Genomic DNA, 20044 nt, shown 5'->3' with positions numbered 1-20044 from the left:
AAAATTATTTGAATATATATGAGTGCCTGTGTATAAATACACAAACAATACACACATGCTTTCAATTGTGTAATTTAAGTGATCTAGTAGCTCTGCTTTGGAAGTTCAGTTCATGCTAGAAATGTGTTTTGGAGTTTGTACGTGTTTTGTCTCTAGGGGCCACCGCATATATTTATATATAAACATATACAAATAAAACCACTTTTTTTTTACGTTAGTAATTCCTTTTGTGCATAATTTTATATTATTGTTAATAATAAATTAATTAAAGCAACAAAACAACCTGAAGAGCCGGCTCGGAGCCGAAAGAGCCGGCTCTGTTTAGTGAGCCGAACCGAAAGAGCCGGATCTCTAAAAAGAGCCGGAAATCCCATCACTACTGGCAGGCAGCAGCTCCCCCCGCCCCCTCGCTCAGCTTGGATCATACCAATATTAGGGGGGATTTATGCACAGTCGTAAATTCCCACAGTGTGCACTATGTGCTTCGAATATTGTGTTTAGTTTTTGTTTTATACAGTTGCCAGGCATCTAACTATGAAAAAATTACACTCCAAAAGACCCCGGGCTTCTGAAAAGACAAGGGATCCCTACCTGGGAAGTCACAACCGCTTGTCAGCCGTTAGCTCCTCCAGCTGATGGGCCTCGTTAGTAGCGCCCTACTTAAATGGCACTCGCCATCAGAAAGGTTGCCTACCTTGAATAATACGTTATTCATGATAGGGAAACATAGTACTGGCAAATGTGATTACTGTGGGGTAGAGGAAACTGTAGAACATGTCATGTTGCAGTGTCAGAGGTATCAGGTTGAGAGGAGACATTTGATTCAAAATCTTAGTAACCTAAAAATCAAACTGGATCTGGTTGATTTGTAGCGAAAGGAATCGGGAAGTAAAAGTTATCAGGCCTTATTTCAGTTTTTAAAAGAGGGGAACCTGTTTGGCAGGATTTGAGAAATTTTTTTTTTTTGAGCGTCGTTCCAGACCATACTCCATACCAGTTGGTGGCGGTAATGCACCTTTCAATTGTTTGCCAACCGCCAATATAACTGTAAGAAAGAAAGAAAGAAAGCAAGAACGGTTGCCTACCCCTGGTCTGGAAGAACAAAATAAACTTCGGGAGAACGGACCAGTTAGTTTTAACAGCTCTTAAATTAACATGAGAAACATTTTTCACCAACAAATTCAGTTCAGTGGGTGGGTCAATGGGTCGTTCAGTAGGTGGTAAAAGTGGGCCTTTCATTTTGTCATTCAGTAGGCAAAAGGGGGTGGAGTAGCATACAGCTACAAGGACATAAAAGTAGCCAACTTGTGATATGCTATGGTTAATTGCCACTCTGTTTCCGCAGGACACTGACTGAGAGAGAGAGAGAGACGACAACAGAAGATAACGGTTCAATTTTAATGTAAGTACTGTTTGTTGGGCTTTTAAGTGGTTGAACGTGTAAAACTTGCATGTGCCATTCTCCTCGTTTTTAAACTTTAAAACTTTTTTTTCTTTAAGTTTTTTTTTTTTTGGGGGGGGGGGGTGGAAGCAAAGTTTGTGTGTGGATGTATTGTTGTTGTTCTTTGTTTGTTTTTTCATACTGTCAAAATAAACTAGATTGATATGCAGAGTTTTTCTCTCTCACTCTCTGCCTCTCACTCTTTATATTTACAGTGCAAACAAGATGGAGAGAAATGTTGTCTATTGACTGCTTTGTAAAAAGCCCCAACAGTCCATTCACACACACCTGAGCAGAGTGTGTGCGAGAAACTGCACACCACAGGAATGTGAGGAAGAAGCTTCCAGAGCCATTGCTTCACAGAAGCTGTTTTCTAATGAAGGTAGAGTCTGGAACTTCTCAGAGCTCCAGGAGTACTGCAAGGATGAAGAATCTTGCATTAAACTCTGCACTCGCCTTCAAACACGTGGATTTATCATCACTGACAGTCCCCAAGCGTGCCCGACAGTCGTGCCAACAGCGAGGTATGATGACCTTATTGCCACTTCCACATATTGGATGACACATACACACTTTCAATGATGTCTTACCTCTGTCACATTTGCAATAGGTCTGATAAGAAGGAAATTCTTGCCGTGGCCAAGAAGGACATTGAATATTTCCACGCAAGACTTTCAGGTGGCGATTGCATCCCCACATTTGCAATGACTACCTTCAGACAGTACTGTGAGGCCATCCTGATTTTACAACATGGAATGACAGCAAATGCTGTTCAAGAACTTTGTGTAAGTGCGCCGCCAACAATAAAAGTGCACGATAAGTGAAATGACAGCTGATGTAAGTCTGTATTTCTTTAAGCTCCAACTTTTTTTTTTTTTTTTTTTCCCCCCCCACACACACATACACAGGTAGAGGACTGGATGGCGCGGAAAGCAGTAGCTGATGGTGTTGAGCTGAGTTCCACAGCATTCAGTGGTAACTTGAGGATAACCAGCCAGGAAGAACAAGTAAGTCATTCATTCTCAGCAGCGACTCTCTTCTTACTCTATAGGTACCTTGTGAATTGATTTTATGAGATATTTAACATTGATTCCTTTTTTTCTCTGGAGTTGTTGGACTGCTATTTCATCCGTGCAGTGTCCTTGCAAAATCAAATAGCTGGCAGCGATGACAGGGGCAATTTCTTCCTAGGAGAATGTGGGGTCCCACTGTCCAACCCATCATTAGATGTAAAATGCCTGAGAGCGAGGTGAGTGCTTGACATAACTGGATCAACAGCATATTAAGAAAGATTTGTTTCTTTGATCTGACAGAGAAACCCTAACCCTGTACTCATAACAGTCAGCCACATATGTTGCTGTATGTCAGAGATGTTTGCCCCTTGTATTTTAGCTTTTTCATCTCTCTTGGCTCTCTAATTCATTTGCATGCATTAAAAACCACAGATAGCTGAGCACTGAACCTGAGGATGCTATGGCTGAGTCAGCATAAAGCTCAGTAGGAGGACTACAGACACCAGGACAGACCAGGTGCACTTTTTTTTTTTTTTTTATATAAATATCACACACTACCACAAGTCAACCTGTGTTACAAGTTTTCACATTTAAAAACTTTTGATGGATTTGATGCATCCCCTCCTCTACACCTTTCATGTAGCACATCATCTATGCACCTGCCACACCAAGAATGGGATGCCTTCCTCCAGGCCTTCCCGGTCACCCTGAATGGAGAGCCACCATCCAAACGGCAGTGTGTACAGGCTGGCTTCCCACAGCACAGACACCACTACAAGAAATGGAGGGATATTCAGCTGAAGAAAAGAGTTGGGTACATTCTCGGTAAGGCCTGGGCATGTCATGTTAATGGAGCCTCTTCTGTTGCGTTGCTTTGTTTGTTTTGTATGCATTTCAGAATGAAAATACTTTAATAATCTCTAAGAAAATTATGTGGGTTACACTTGTGTAGAGACAATAGCAGTAACAGACTGAACTAATTAAATAATACAATACATTTAAGTACAACCCACTCAATGTTATACACCAAAATATACACAGATAGCTCAATTATAAATATAAGGAATATTTTAAGGTACAAATATGTGAAACGTATTTGCATACGTAAAATGCATATGGTTGATTTTTCTTTTTTAAGCTGCAATAATCACTTGCACTATTTCTTGTACCTTGCTTTGTGACCACTTTGTTTAGGTCAGTCAGTTGGCAGAGGAGGTAACCCACCTCAGCCTGCACGTGTGCAGATGGCTTTGGACAAGGAGAAATGGCACACCAACAAGCCCACTGTCAATGCCATCTTGCAGGCCTGGGTTGCTCCGCAGCCCAGTATACAAGACAACGAGTCCCTCATGTCTTCTATTGCAGAGCAGAAGTGGAAGAGCCTGGCTTTGCAAGACTTCGGGGAACGGAAGGGCAAAGGTAAAATGCACACATCATTTAGACTAAACGGTCTTTAAATTGCAAGTGAACGTTTCTAAGAGCCCTGTCATGACTGACGGTCTCTTTCAACTTACAGGTGTGATCGCACTTATGCCTTTCCGCAAAGGGATATCGTGTGCAATTACCACGGGACATACATCAGTGAAGCAGAAGGGAAACGGAGGCCCCAGTCGGGTATCTGTTCTTCTTCAGGGACGAGTGTGACCGAGGTATGTGCATCGATGCCACCGCATTCCCCTGTGCCTGTCATCCCGAAATTGACACCTATGGAAGGCGAATGAACCATTCCCGGAAAAATCCCAACATCAAGCCCCAGAAGTTTACAATGAACTTCCCTGCAGGACCTCAGGAGACAATACTTTTCATTGCCCTGAAGGACATCACAGTTGGTGAGGAGCTGTTATGGGACTACGGAGTAACTCGGAAATCTTATGGTGGTGAAGGGGAAGACTTGGAGTGGCTGGACAGCTGACTTTGATTTTATCTGTTCTTTTCCTCTTCTCTTTGCATGGGCTTTTTTATGCAGTGATTTTATTCTTAAAAAAGCAGCTGTTTTTACATTGTCTTGCCTGTAATTTAAATGTGATTTGAGGGTGTTTTGTTTTAATTTACATATTGAAATAAAAAGTGTCATGTTTCCAAATTTTACTCTGCTTCATATTGTATTATATATGTTCACAGTTTCGTGTTTTATTGTGAAAGTCTTGTTTCCATGTTCAGGTTTCTTGTTTTGCTTCCCCTGTGGCTCCATTTTAATTTCTCATCTGTGTTCCCCGCATCTTGACGACTCCTGAAGAGCATGATGATTAACATAGCCAAGGCAATTATGAAACACGTCAGGTTTACAGATGAATAATAATAAATGTGAGATACTAGCTCTACATGAGTGTCTCCTGCAGTTAATATGTAATACACAGATGAAAGATGAGGTGAGATATCTAGGCATTATCTCTTGTCATTTGAAAGATTAACTATTAACAGAAAATAAGAATATCTCAAATAGACTTAGAACTTTCTATTCTAAGCCAGTTTTAAACAGGTGCCTGCAGATTCTTTGGGAGAATTTGGACAGTCTGTCTGACATCTGTATTGACTCATATTTAACAGCCCGGGTCTGCGCTCAGGTGTCGCACTTTGGATAAATAAGAGCTGCTTAGCAGTAAATAAAATGCACAGAGAAGTCTGACGTGAAAGCCGTTTATCAGTAGTCAAGTATGCGAGTCCGTACAGCGCAATCGTTTGACAGTGTACTTGATGATATTTCTGTTACAGAGTTTTTACTGCCACCCCCTCTTAATTTAAATATGAACAGAAATTACACAGATAATTTAAAAATGTATCTTAAGCACGTTGGGACCATTCGCTTACATGTATTATGAAACAGATGGTTTGGCGACAGTGATCCAGGTAAATGCTACATGGACACCTGATCAGAGGACAAGGGCTTAAAAGGTGTCTGTGTGTCTGTATGTTTATGTAATTGTATATATGGAGGACAGATAGCCGCATCGATATGTTGCTCATCAATGACCAGCAATTAAGGGAGAGCTACCAAATGACAGTTTGCACAAAGATGGCATTACATCCCAAGCCTCCACCGTCCCGGTAACAACAGATTACCATGGAGAATATGGTTTTCAGCAGAGATTTCAAAAGGCTGGTAAAGCAAAAATAAATACATAAATAAAAATAATAACAATAATGAAAATGTCATTCTGCCTCATTCAAAATTTCCTAAAACCATACTGGCTGATCAGTTACTGTACAGTGAGATATTGTTTTTCTTACTCAAGCACATAAAGGTTGACTAGATTATAAGAGCGAAAGGTGAGCAGTGAAGCTGTTAGCGTGTTACTTGAAATCATAACAAATGCACTTTATAAAATAAATACCTAAAGGTTTTTCAGAAATTATTACATAGAATAACAAAGCCGTACTTTTACATATACTGAAAACCAAAAAAAAGCTTCATATTAAATGTACATAGGGGAGCTTGAAAGGAGCATGAAGTACAGGCCATTTTAGTGTCTTGAGTCAGCTCCATACCTGGCTGAGAAGGACCATGGGTCAAAGCAGTCTCCAGCACCTGGCTGTGATGTCAGTTGAGAAAGAGATGCTTGAGAGACTTGACCACCAAAATGTGATAGACAGATTTACCAACCTCAAGCTGAGGCGACATAGGTTAAAAGAAAAGAAAAAATCTGCAGAGCCATAGTAGTATCTGCAGTAAAGATCTTTTCATACATTGTACCATAGGCCAAGGTGTCTCCATTTTCAAATTTTTTAATAATATTTTGTACATTTCAAGGACTGTGTATTTTTGGAGTGTATTTTTTATGTATCTGTATTATATTATACATACACATTAAGAGTGTCGCTGAGCTCCAGTCTGTGTGGGATTATACGGTGTGAAACTTGACAGTACAGCTGTTGACTTATGCGGGATTTTAACCCTCGATATAGTGGATTGCCCGCCAATGTGTGTATGTGTTTGTGTATTGCCAGGAGCGGAGTGCGTTTTCTCACGGGAGTGGAGTCACGGTGTGGGAAGAAGAGTTATAGAGTTGCTTTTTCACCTTTTGGACATTCTGCACTGTGTGGGATTCTGGGGAGGAATGACCACATGGTCCACAGTGCCTGGGACTGTACATTGTGTAATTAGGCTTAGCATATGTGACAGTACATGGCACAAAATGAACAAGAGGTTTCCATTTACTGAGTTAGTTTGATCAGCCTCAGAATCACAAAACAACCACAATGAACCAAAGTGCTGAAAAGAAGATTAAATACATAAAAACAGATACAAACGAAAACCACATAAAAGAAGAAGGATTAAAAAAACTTTATGAAAATAAATAAATAATATTATAAAATAAAATCTCACATGGTGTCAAAGGCCAATAATCATCATAACAAAACCTGAATGTTGTCACTGAAATAATAACATACCATCCATTCATTCTCTAATCTTTTTCAGGGTCGCTTTATTTGCCCAAAAGCTGGAGAATTTATTGCTGTAGGATGTATATAATGTGCCTCTCTTTTTAAAGCCAAGAAGTCAGTAGTAAACAAAAAACCTACATTTCAAGGTCCTTAATCATCAGAAACGATTAAGCTAGACAGCCAATATTTATATATATGCAAATGTATTAGAAATGTCTGTTTAAACACTTATTATTATTATCCATTAACTATTATTATTTTCACTTTGGCTTAAAAAAATATCTCCCTCTGCTGTTAGTGTAGACTACTGCAACTTCTGCATGAGTGTCCTTTCCACGCTATGGAGAGACAAAGAGTGAAATGGACACAGTAGATCAGTATGTCAATTACGCATTTTGCCTATGAAGTTGGAAAGGTCCCAGGGAGCACAGTGGCCTCAGGGGTGGGTTCGATTCTGGCTTGGATAACGTCAAATCGATTCATTAAAATCCTGAATCGATTTTTTAATATAAATTTATTTTGCCCGAAATGCCAGAATCTCAGGTGAAACCTCACAAAATTTCAACAACCACCAAACAGCTAAGACAGTAAATGAGAGCAGGTACACGGTTTCTGCACAAAGACGTAAACACACAGCGCGCACCCACCGACGGATCAGAATCAGTGAGATGTCGCCTTTCTCACCTGACCGCACGGACATGGTCAGGGGTGAAAGCTGACAGCTGGCTGATTCTGATCTGTCGGCGGGTCCACGTTTTGTGTTCACGCCCTTTTTGCTCTGATTCTAAAGATGTTAGTTTTGTCTCTCTCCAAACAATATTGACCAAACCAGCAGCAAAAGAAGATCCAAACTGCGCTTCAAATAAACATTGTCATGAATTTCCTCTGACTTTTACTGTTTTGCTTCCACCACTCTCAGAAAAATTTTGGTTCTTCAGATGTCTTCATGGTTCTTTAAAGAACCATCATACGTCAAAGAACCTTTTTACTTTGTAGATGGTTCTTTAGCTATTACAAATGGTTCTTCATCCTTAGCTATCTGAGTTTGATGGTGTAAAATTGCATAAATATTTATTCACTTTAATGAGGGTGTGAATTATACTGGGTGTTTTGTTTGTGTGCGTGTGTGTTTGGGGGGGGGGGGGTTACCTGGTGATTACCCTTAAGAGCAGATGGTGGGATACTGAATATTCAAATAAAAGTTAGAAACACTTGCTTAAAAATATTCTGGTGGCAGGGCTGGGGGCCAAAGCCTAAGGACCCCCACCATCCACCCTGCAAACCCACTGATCACAAATAATGTGGTAACAGAATATAGAATTTATTATTAAGACGTTTATGAATATGGTGAATTTATAAATTAACAATCCATTTGGGGGATATTAGACTGATTCAGATACTGTACTTTAGCTCTAAATTTTAATAAAGTATTACTATTTTCTGCTTTAAGGCATTACTTTTGAGAATATTATACACATATATATATGTATAACTTATTTTCAGAGTAGTTGACAAATTATGCTCCGGTCATTTGATGTTACCAAGATAGATGTCCTTTTGTAATATAGTTAAAAAGAAATTGTACATTTCATTTATCAAACATCATACATTAGGCAAAGAAGAGGTCATTATACTAACAAGACCAGATAATCCAAAGCATAAAATAATCAACATTTATCCGAAGAAGGCTTAAAAGTTAGAATAAACGGTGGTATAGTGGTTAGCGCTGTTTCCTCACAGCTAGAAAGACTCTGTTCAATTCCCGGGGTCAACCAGGTGCCTTTTTGTGTGGAGTTTGCATGTTCTCCCTGTTTCTGTGTGGGTTTCCACCCACAATCCAAAGACATACATATCTGAATGACAGCCCTGCCATGGACTGGCAACCTGTCCAGGGTCTACCCCACCTAAAAAAAACAGCTGGCATAGGCTCCAGCACCCCTCCGATCCTTATGACGATAAAGCGGCTTGGAAAATGAATGAACAAAAAATAAATAAATACGTTTTTGATGTCACAGAGTAAAACAATGTAATGTGCATTTTGTTTTGTTTTAGCAGATCGTGGCTCAGCAGTGGACTGTGGGAGAAGTATCTCTTTGGCTTGGAGAAAATGAATTGGCAGATTATCAACAGGTCTTTGTAGGTGAGCATTTCTATGGATATGCCATATCAGTGTCCACGATGCTCCACAAGAAAACCAACATATGAAAAACTGCTGAAACGTCAACAGATATACCATTTAAGTGAATGTGGATTCTTCATTGTCTGCGGACTAGAAGACTGTCCCAGAAAGTTTTTGTCTGTGAAATCTTTGAAAAATCACATAAGGAAGAAACATAAATATCAGAAACATGGATCAGAGTCTGCCCCAGACTGTGACCCTGTCATCCAGGAAACTGTTGAATCATCTGAACGAGCTCTGTGTGAACTTATAGAGAACTTTGCAGAGACTGTGAGAAAACAACTGGCATTGTTTTCCTTGAATCTTCAAGAGAAAAGTATTGTAAATAGAAAAGTTCAAACATTTGTTCTTAGTGAAGTAGAGTCACTTTCCAAGTCTTTTATTGAAAACTATAGGGAGATATTTACTAAATGTTTGCAGACTCTTAATTTTGATATATCAAGTTTTCATTATATTGATGACAGTAGTTTGGTAGAACATTGCTTCAGTGCAGTCAGCAACACATATCAACTAGACAGATACTGTGTTGAGAAATTAAACCTGATTGAAGCTGTTGAATGTATCCTGGGGATAGATCCTTTTACTGGGAAACAGGACACTTTTCAGTATATTCTAGGGCTGCTCGATTATGGCAAAAATGATAATCACGATTATTTTCACTGAAATTGAGATCTCAATTATTTGACGATATTTATTTAACCCTTTAAGACCTACTATAGAACCAAGTCCGCCAGAGCTTATATTATTTTTTTACATGTTGTAGTGCCATTTGTGGGAGCATTTCAAGTTGCTATACAACTGTTATATCCCATATTTTAATAACATGTATGCATTAAGTCCATAGTAACTACATTAATTGCAAAAAAGTGCAATAAACTACAAAAAAATTGAAAATCGTTTTAGTTTTGTTTTTTACATATATTTCTACTTCGAGAAATTTAAGAGGTTTATCCCTCAAAACTTTAAATACAAAAAAGTTGCAAAAACTAGTTTACAACAACAGGAAATTTATTTTGAGTGTCTTCATAGTTTTATTTTGGAGATACAGCAATTTTTATATACTGCAGGAAAAACGAAAAAACAATCCTATGATGCAAATTTGCAAAGAAAACAGCAGGTGCATCAAAATAAACTATTTCCAGCAGTGCAATTCGAGTTCTAAGCATCCCAGAAACTATTCAGAAAAGTCAAACATGACTTATAAAAATACCAGTGTACGGTTTTTTACTAAGTTAACTACCTTTAATTTAGCAAACTCCCACCGTAAGGGTGTGTTTTAACTGATGAAACTGTGTCGTACTCAGGCTCGGACATCTGATTGCTGCCTTTTATAAATTTTATTGCACAAGCATAAACTAACACCAGTACAGTAACCGTGCCTTTACAGAAGCCAGGTAATCAACTGAAAGACACAAAATAAAACAACCATACAACATTAACAAAGCAACACTATTAATGACAGTACAGTTTAGTAATAGTCATATTTATAGCTTTAACACGTTACTTAGTTAACACAGAAACTCACCAGCTCGGCTTCATCAGTCATAACAGCAATATCAATGAACAGAAGATCCGGCAGGTAGGATCTATGAGCGGCCGTTAATACGTACCATCCCAGACTTACATAAATCACTCCGTCTTAAATAAATTTGTCATTTAAAGCAAATATGAGTCTGGCTGATAATAAATCACAACAAACAAATTGGCATGTTGGTAATATGGGAAAAACCACACAACCAGTATAGGCTTTTAAGGCCTACAAGTAAAAAACTACATTTTCCGTGAAAATGATGTCACTTCCGGTTTCGGGCAGGAAATGGCGGACATACGATAGTTCACGCTGACGTCTGTTTCACTGTGGGAAGTGTTACGAACAGCTGATCGGATCGGCAAAACGTGTTTCTGGAATATTATGTTCTTGTTCCTGCAAGCACTTTTTATGCAATTTTTGCAAAGCTATATGTGGAAGGAAACCGTGACCGAGGACAAGCTGATGGCATAAGATGTAAGTACAACTCCTCCGGTTTCATATGCAAAACAAATTATTGCGCTAGCTTACGCGGTTCCGGTTCTACAGGGATTTAAAGGGTTAACAATAACAATGTATTGAATAATGATTTTAAAAAATAATATAAAATAGTTTGCAACACCACTGAAGTTTTTTTTTACCTCTCTTTTCAACCAACGGCAGTCACTCTCCTCTCCAAATAACTTCTGCTTAGCTTTCCGAGCTTCCCTCGGGCCCTGTCTTAATTGTTGTGACACGTGTTCGAAATGCAGAGAGGTGCGCTGGATTTGCCACACGGAGCAGCGCGAGAGTAAAGCATGAGGGAGGGGCTAATAATCGGCTCAGTCATTTTTAATGATCGTTGAAAGCCCAGATCGTAATCGTGATTAAAATTCGATTAATTGAGCAGCCCTAGTATATTCCACTTCTAAAAGTCTTAGAATTAATATGTAATGATCCTAACATTTTAAGACAAAATTTTAGGCCAGATCCCCGTGCTCCTGAAACCTTTACAGATTTTAGTGATGGGAAAATTTACAAAGAAAGTGAATTTTTTTAACACAGACAACCCACATTTGAGAATTCAGTTGTACACTGATGAATTTGAAGTTGCTAATCCAATAGGATCAAAGACACTTCTACATAAAGTGTCTGCATTTTATTTTACTTTGGGAAATATTCCACCAAAAGACAGATCTGTTTTAAGACATATTCATCTGTTGATACTTGTCAAACATAGATTGGTGAAAACATATGGATTTGAGAAAATATTAGAACCATTAATTTGTGACCTACAGGTTTTGCAAGAACGTGGATTACGATTAAAATTTGAAGACAGACAGTACTGCATCAAAGGTGGTCTGGCCGCAATATCTGCAGACAACCTAACCTCTCACACACTTGCCGGTTTTAGCTGCTCATTCAGTAATGGTAGAATATGCAGGTTTTGTATGTGTCATTACGAGGACCTGTCTAAGATCATTAGTGAGGGAGATTGTATTCTTAGGACAAAGACTGTTCATGCATACCATCTGCAATGTGTTGAGGATGACCCCCACTGTAGGTCAGTGTATGGTGTAACTGGCCCATGTGCCTTCAACAAGCTGTCATATTTTGATACCACAAATGCATTCCCACCTGATGTAATGCATGATTTTCTTGAGGGGGTCATTCCTCTTGTTTTGAAGTCTGTTTTAAAAGCTTTGCTCAATGACAAAACCGTTACTATCCAAGAGGTTAATGACAACATAAGGAATTTTAGTTTTGGACAGAATGACTGCACCTCCAAACCTGCTCTAATACCTGAGAAGGTAGCACTGGATGGAAATATCTCTGGAACTGCTGTTGAGAAATGGACATTATTTAGGACTCTGCCTTTCCTCATAGGCTCCAGGATTGAAAAGGGTAACAAGTTTTGTCAGCTTTATCTTTTGGTTCGAGAAATAGGAGAGATTATTCTTGCTCCAACCATCAAAGATTTAAAATGGTTCTTTAAAGAACCACTCAGAAAAGGGTTCTTTAAGATGGGTCTTTAAAGAACCATTTGAAAGACCTTTTTAAAACTAGTTCTTCAAAGAACCATTTTAAAAAAGGTTCTTTGAAGAACCTTTAATGGTGCCCCAAAGAACCATTTCTTGATTGTTCTTTGGGGCACCATTAAAGGTTCTTCAATGAACCACTGAAAGAAATGGTTCTTCAAAGAACCATTGTTTGAAAGGTTCTTTGTGGCACCACAAAATGTTCTTCTATGGCATCAGTCTAAAGAACCGCTTTTGGTTCCAGTTGGCAACTTTATTTTTCTGAGTGCATGATAAAATCTCTCTCTCTCTCTCTCTCTCTCTCTACTTCAAGAACAGTTTCCTGTCTAAAAATCTATTTTCTGCATTATTCGCTTGCTTGTTACGCACAAGTCTACCGTTGTTTACAGCGCTGTCGGCCGCTGTTTTATTTTCCTTTTACATACTTCTGAAAAGAAAACCTAATTTCTGCCGTTCAATACTCAACAAATTATGCAAAATGCAAAACGCTTAGCTGTGTCTCTAATAAAACCGCTGTAACTTCAGAGGTAATGTTTATAAGTTGATTAATAGTTTTCTTTCATTTTTGATGTACTGCAGAATATTTTTATAAAATCCCAGGCCAGGAAAACCACCTTCATGTTTTTCTGTGTTTTATCTTGAGGTGCTTTGGCACAAAGGCATCTGCTGTGACGCTAACACATTTGATAAAGTCTTGCATTTGTCAGCTTCCTTTTTATAGATACAAAAATATATAAATGTACTGATCTGAATTATATTTCTGACTGTCAAAATTTCCCAGATTCAAATCTAATTGAATCAAATTGAATCGATTCGAATCGTGGATCGAATCGATTCGGGACCTTGTAAATCGGAATTTAATCGATTCTAGAAATCAGTGACGATACCCAGCCCTAAGTGGCCTCCATCATCTATAGATGGAAGACGTTTGGAACCACCAGGACTCTTCCTAGAGTTGACTGCCCAGCCAATCTGAGTGATCAGGGGTAGAAGAGCCTTAGTCATGGACGTGACCAATAACCCGATGCCACTCTGACAAAGCTCCAGCATTGCTGTGTGGAGAATGGAGAACCTTTAAGAAGGACAATGACTTCTGCAGCTCTCCACCAATCAGGCGTGTATGGTTGAGTGGCCAGATGGAAGCCACTCTTCAGTAAAAGGCACATGACAGTTTACCTGGAGTTTCGCAGAAACAAAATTCTTTGGTCTGACAGAGAGAGATCCATAGTGCTGTGTGATTTGAACCTTCAGCTGTTTAATAATGTTTGAAACTTACATTTCGGGTTTGCTTATCTTCTCCCAGAAATGAGACACGACATGCGTTTCAAACTGCTCAACAAACATAAGCAAACACACAAACTGTTTGTGTGCTGTAGAGATCACTCTGCATTTCTTCCACCGCTTCTTGTAGAGATCCGGTTCCCAGTAGTTCAATTCCTTGGAATTGTTAGTCTGCTTGCCTATTGATTCTCATCGGTTCTACTTGTACTTGTACTACAATCTGCTAATTTCAGTTCATGCCAAAGAAGGAAAACAGCGGTGCAGTCTAGAGCGTGGATATTACTTTTTTGTGTGGAAACTGTATCCAGGGCAGAAACACGGCAGTATGGTGGTAACACAACTTCAGCTCTTTGCAAGCATCAGCACCAGTCATTGGTCTGCACAGATATGCATTATAATCTACAGCATCTACAAAGACACCTTCCAACAAACCTAACTGTTTGTAAAAGTTTACAATTTACTCTGAGTAGAACATTGTGTTCCAACAGTGTCTCATTTGTTTATTAATACTTATCATCATTCAGGTTTGCACATGGCCAATTCAGTAATGAGCCACAGCTGTCGTCTTTCTTTGTGAGTTTCAAAATTTGTAAAACTAGGCAATTATAATAATTTGAATGTCTTTTACTAATGCTACTTAACAAACTACACAGACATGTGGTTTAAGTTTACATACAAATCACAGATTCAGACAAGAATAAGCCTCTGCTTTTAGTCCAGCAGCACTGAAGGGAGCTTAACTATATAGCTCATTATCCTCATCACCTGGCATTGAGGTAAAACCAGAAAAAATAACCTGGCCCTTTTATTAAAAAAAAAAAAAAAATCCAGCAGTTCAGGAGGCCGACCACATGGCCAGCAATGCTCCACTGGGGAACGGCGGAGGTGATGGGACACCTTGGGCGGCTTGGCAGGTGCCTGCTTAGTGCAGACTTCTGGCTCAGGCAGACTTCTGGCTCATCCAGAGCAGGACTAGCAGTCTGCTCTGGATGCTGGTACTAGTGCTCATGTTGACGGCTGGCCATTCTCTCCCTGGGAGCAGGTACGGGTGCTGGGACTGACCAAATGCAAGGACTTGCAGGCTGGCTTGGAATATGAACAGTTGTATTATAGGAGCTAAGAGACCTGAACACAAATGGCTAAATTAAACAGTCGCACACACGAGGAGTAACGTGACCAGGAGCAGAGACAAACTGAGGGCTAAATAGAAAGGATAATGAGTGTATAAAAGCCCCCAAACATCATAGGACAAGTCTATTCTGTTCTTATACAGATGTTTATAAGTTTATATACCAGTTTATATGCTGTTCATTTAGCATTTAACCTTCTGTTAGTTTGAGCCAGCACAACGATGTCATCCGACTAGTAAGGTGGGCAGTTTTAGTGTCGGATGAGCGTGTTGGTCCAGTGGGGGTGCAGTGATTCCTGTGGGATGTGATGTGTGCATGAAGGATAAAGAAAAACACACACACATGTGATTACAGCCACAGGATTTAAACTGTGAAAGAATAAACGGCCTCAGAACAAACCTCGAGTTTCTTCTTCTATACTCTGAGACAGTTTGGCCTTAAATGGTGTTGTGGCCGACACACCGGGGTGACCGTAGTGCTAAAGACTGAATCAGTGCCACAACCGTGTAAATAAAAATATTTCTCAGTAACCTTACAATCATAGGATCTCAGGCAATGGGCACTACCATTATATAAGTACCACTTCTGTTCTCCTGAAAATATTCATGAAGGTAAAAAAAAAAAAAGAAAAAGATCTATTCATCTATTTGGATTTATCTTTTTAATTTATTTCTAATATTTTTGTTCTAATAGTTTTGTGGATACAAAATAATATGACAGGACTTGAAGGAAAGTAACACATTTACTCTCATTTGGGGCGACTGAGGATGGATCATTGAGTTTGCCACCTACCTTGTGTCCTCATACCTGGTGGTAATGGACAGCATGTTGCCTTATCAGCACTGAGGTCTTTTGTTTGATGGTTCCACAGTGCCTCCCTCTGGCCGTGATGAAGTATCACACCCCTCTGCGCTTTCTAATACAGGGAATGTCTAGAAAGCACAAACCTTTAATAATCACAGCTGAGATCATAAACTGTAGTTATCCTTCCTTCCTTTCCTTCTTCCTTCCTCTTAAGCACTTAAGGGTTGCTTGAGATGGCTTGAAGACTATCCCAGCTTTTACAAGGTAAAACTCAGGGTACACACTATACAGTTCACCACTCATGATCACATTCCCAATAGATGATTGTATTTCCCAAAAGAATCAACAATTAACCTAAAAAAGCGAGTTGTTGGACTGTGAGAGGGAGCCGGAGCACCCTCAGAGAACACAACATGCAAACAGCAGCCAGCAGATTCACATGCACGACCTTCTTGCTGTGAGGCAACAGTACCAACCACTGCACCACCGTGCTGACCTTAGAGTGCAGTCGTATGGTGGAAAATGTTACTGTGGATGCTTTAGATTATATTACATACAGAAAAAAGTACTGATTTATTATTTTAGTGGGCAAAAGAGTCAAGATTGGACCTAAAGGATGTAAATGGAGAAGCACAGTGCATTTCTACTCAGTCTGAACACTCGACACAGCCTCATTCACCCAGCTGCACACCCATGATTAGGGGAAACTCAACGTTCAGTATCTTCTTTTTTCATCAAAAGACTTTCTCTGTATCTCTGCTCTGTTTGTTTTTGACTTGAAACACTAAATAAAAGTTTTACTACACATCTGTCTCTATTGTTTAATCAGCAGCTGTAATACTAAACTGTCCGAAATTTAAAAGTCTACATTTAGTAGATTTAGAGATATTTATTTCACCACTTTTAGTTAATGATACTTTATAAACCTATTCTGCTGTTTAACAAAGACAGTATCATCATGTTTAAAGCACTTTTAAATCTGACAGCAGCACTCAGTTCTCCTGCACATGTGTGATCTTGGAGTGAACTGAAGGTTCAGATGCATCTCTCAGGTCCTGTGTGGAGACTTTGCTGGACTTTGTCTGTCTGTTAAAGATGTGATTTTCAGATGCTATTCAGCTGGTGTAGATAGTGGGGGTTTAGGTCTGAAACATCTTCTTTTGTCCTCCATTCATCCAGTTTCATGAGATAACTTTTTGGTACAAGGACTGGACTGAAAACGACTGAAAAGAAGAAACTTTGAAAGAGTTTTAGAAGCCTGGAGGAAAAGCAGTGCTTGTTTAATCAAATGTAATAATACACATTGTTTAAATGTCCCAAAGTAAAGAGATCTCTCTGTGAACCTTTAATTCATCACCCTCTTGTGGCAGCAGCTGGCTACTGTTATTTGCACATGTGCATTGTGGTTTTTTTATTCCGTTATAATTTAATACAAAACCCTTTAATTAAATTAGTAGGTTGAAGTAATATGTGAAATATTAGTGTTAGGTAAGTCCCAGAGTTCAGTTTATTGGACATTAGCTACATTTAATGAGAAGATATGAGATCCAAATATATGCTTATGTCAACACATGTTCATTTTTATGAAGTTTACTGAACAAATTTGAATCATCACAACAACCAAAATGTTAGCAACACATCATAAGTCATGGGGGGGGGGGGGGGGGGGGGGGGGGTGATGTCATGTGACAACCAGTTTGGCTTCCAGAATCGTGACACTTTTTACACTTTCCAACATGTCTCTGAAAAAACACGCAAGAAAAGAAAAAGTAAAGCCCAGCTCTTCTATTCTGGCTCAAGAAGACAATATTCAAGTTCAGAAGATGTGCTTGGAAGAAATGCATGAGGAAAATCTCATGAACAAGCACAACAATTCAATTCAATTCAATTTTATTTATATAGCGCCAAATCACAACAAAAGTCGCCTCAAGGCGCTTCATAGATACAGAGAAAAACCCAACAATCATATGACCCCCTATGAGCAAGCACTTTGGCGACAGTGGGAAGGAAAAACTCCCTTTTAACAGGAAGAAACCTCCGGCAGAACCAGGCTCAGGGAGGGGCGGCCATCTGCTGCGACCGGTTGGGGTGAGAGAAGGAAGACAGGATAAAAGACATGCTGTGGAAGAGAGACAGAGGTTAATAACAGATATGAGTCAATGCAGAGAGGTCTATTAATACATAGTGAGTGAGAAAGGTGACTGGAAAGGAAAAACTCAATGCATCATGGGAATCCCCCGGCAGACTACATCTATTGCAGCATAACTAAGGGAGGATTCAGGGTCACCTGGTCCAGCCCTAACTATATGCTTTAGCAAAAAGGAAAGTTTTAAGCCTAATCTTAAAAGTAGAGATAGTGTCTGTCTCCTGAATCCAAACTGGAAGCTGGTTCCACAGAAGAGGGGCCTGAAAACTGAAGGCTCTCCCTCCCATTCTACTTTTAAATACTCTAGGAACAACAAGTAGGCCTGCAGAGCGAGAGCGAAGCGCTCTAATAGGGTGATATGGTACTACAAGGTCATTAAGATAAGATGGGGCCTGATTATTTAAGACCTTGTATGTGAGGAGCAGGATTTTGAATTCAATTCTGGATTTAACAGGAAGCCAATGAAGGGAAGCCAAAACAGGAGAAATATGCTCTCTCTTTCTAGTCCCTGTCAGGACTCTTGCTGCAGCATTTTGGATTAGCTGAAGGCTTTTCAGGGAGTTTTTTGGACATCCTGATAATAATGAATTACAGTAGTCCAGCCTGGAAGTAATAAATGCATGAACTAGTTTTTCAGCGTCACTCTGAGACAGCACAACAAACAACACCCGGCCCAGGCAGAGAGTTTTTTTTTACAGTTTTCCTCAAATGTTAAAACACAAAAGCCAATCCTGTAACCCAAATGACCAGTAGTCTATACACATTTACTAAATGTAGCCACCATATACCAGTACCATAAACACATGTCACATGAAGACACAATTCACAAAACACAACCCTCTGTACTCATAAATCTAAACACATTTTTCCTTGCCAAAACACATGTTGCAAAACAACTCTGCTCATATTCTCAAATGAAAGATAAGATAAGATAAGATAAGATAAGATAAGCCCATGTGATGCAAAATGCTTGCCACAGTCACCAATCTGTGAACACAGGGAACACACCTGGCGTCAGTCACTACACACAACGACTCAAAATTGAAGACACCTGTTGCTAATAATGTGACCCCACCTATGAAAGCATAGTTTGGTGAAGATGCCAAACAATCACAATGGATGAAGGCATTCGAGCGTGCGGAAGGAGAAGAGCTGCAGGCCAAAGAGGAAGAGGGGATGAGATCAGAGGAGGAAGAGGTGAAGGCCTAAGAAGAAGAGGAGTTCGGAGTAGAGGAGGAAGACAAGGAGGCCAACAAGAGAGAGGAGAAGGTCCAGGTGGGAGAAGAAGACAACCTCGCACCATCATAACAGATGATATGCGAGCAACAGTAATTGATCATGCCATTGTCCATGGCATGACAATGGCTGAAGCGGGATGAAGAGTACATCCAAACCTGAGTAGGTCCACCGTGGCCACCATTATCAAGGCATTTAGACAACACAACAGGTATAGTACGCTATTGCTTTCTTTGTCACACTACAGTTTTACAGGCCTGTGAAAGTGGTCTGTTACCTTACATGTAGTTTTACATATAAATCAGTCAATTGACAACACATGTTTCTTTCTTTAGAGCTGAAAGAATGCCACATAGAGGTGGGAGGGTTGCCATATTCACAGCGGCACAAGAAACCCTCATTGCAGATATGGTCCATGAGAACAACTGCATTAGACTCCGAGAGATCAGAGACAAAGTCATTGCAGATAATGTAAACTTTGAGAACATTGATGCTGTCAGTGTGTCCACAATAGACCGAGTTCTCCGGCGCCAACAGATGAGGATGAAACAGGTCTACAGGGTTCCCTTTGAGCGCAACTCTGCGCGACACATAGGACAACGTTACGAGTATGTGCAAGTACGTATACATCCATGTCCACAGTACAGTTAGTGGACATACTGTGTTGCTTAGTAGCCTACATTACTTCTGGACAATACTGTGCTACCTGATTGACCGTTCTGAACACCTGTACGCTTTCCCATGTTCACAGAGGATAATGCAGTTGGACGCGATGGCCAGACCCCATGAGTACCTCTTCCTGGATGAGGCTGGCTTCAACCTCCAGAAACGAAGGCGAAGAGGCCGTAACATCATTGGCCAGAGAGCCATCACTGAGGTTCCTGG

At 39.8% G+C, this 20044-nt stretch overlaps 1 protein-coding gene across 2 annotated transcripts; it reads left to right on the top strand.

Moving 5' to 3' along the window:
* The first annotated feature begins 372 nt into the window (after positions 1–372).
* On the top strand, positions 373–4542 carry LOC113018632 (uncharacterized). Of its 2 annotated transcripts, none has more exons than XM_080299938.1 (8): positions 373–1402; positions 1657–1965; positions 2052–2226; positions 2350–2690; positions 2887–2970; positions 3098–3279; positions 3649–3873; positions 3971–4542. In XM_080299938.1, exons 6-8 carry the CDS (start codon positions 3108–3110, stop codon positions 4096–4098), a joined length of 525 nt encoding a protein of 174 aa, XP_080156064.1. In that variant the 5' UTR covers positions 373–1402; positions 1657–1965; positions 2052–2226; positions 2350–2690; positions 2887–2970; positions 3098–3107; the 3' UTR covers positions 4099–4542. The 2 variants fall into 2 exon arrangements, with proteins under 2 accessions (XP_080156064.1, XP_026017609.2); XM_026161824.2 differs by having other exon boundaries at positions 379–1965; positions 2350–2448; positions 2551–2690.
* The last annotated feature ends 15502 nt before the right edge of the window (positions 4543–20044 follow it).

This window comes from Astatotilapia calliptera, chromosome 3 (assembly GCF_964374335.1).
Source record: "Astatotilapia calliptera chromosome 3, fAstCal68.1, whole genome shotgun sequence".
In the NCBI taxonomy this organism is placed as follows: Eukaryota; Metazoa; Chordata; class Actinopteri; order Cichliformes; family Cichlidae; genus Astatotilapia; species Astatotilapia calliptera.
Note: the sequence above shows the minus strand (reverse complement) of the source record. Positions and strands in the feature narration are given on the sequence as shown.

Coding starts and splice junctions, on each gene's coding strand:
- LOC113018632 (XM_080299938.1), top strand. CDS start 3,108: ATGCACCTGCCACACCAAGAATGGGATGCCTTCCTCCAGGCCTTCCCG. Junction 3,280..3,648: donor AAGAGTTGGGTACATTCTCG/GTAAGGCCTGGG, acceptor CACTTTGTTTAG/GTCAGTCAGTTGGCAGAGGA. Junction 3,874..3,970: donor CGGGGAACGGAAGGGCAAAG/GTAAAATGCACA, acceptor TTCAACTTACAG/GTGTGATCGCACTTATGCCT.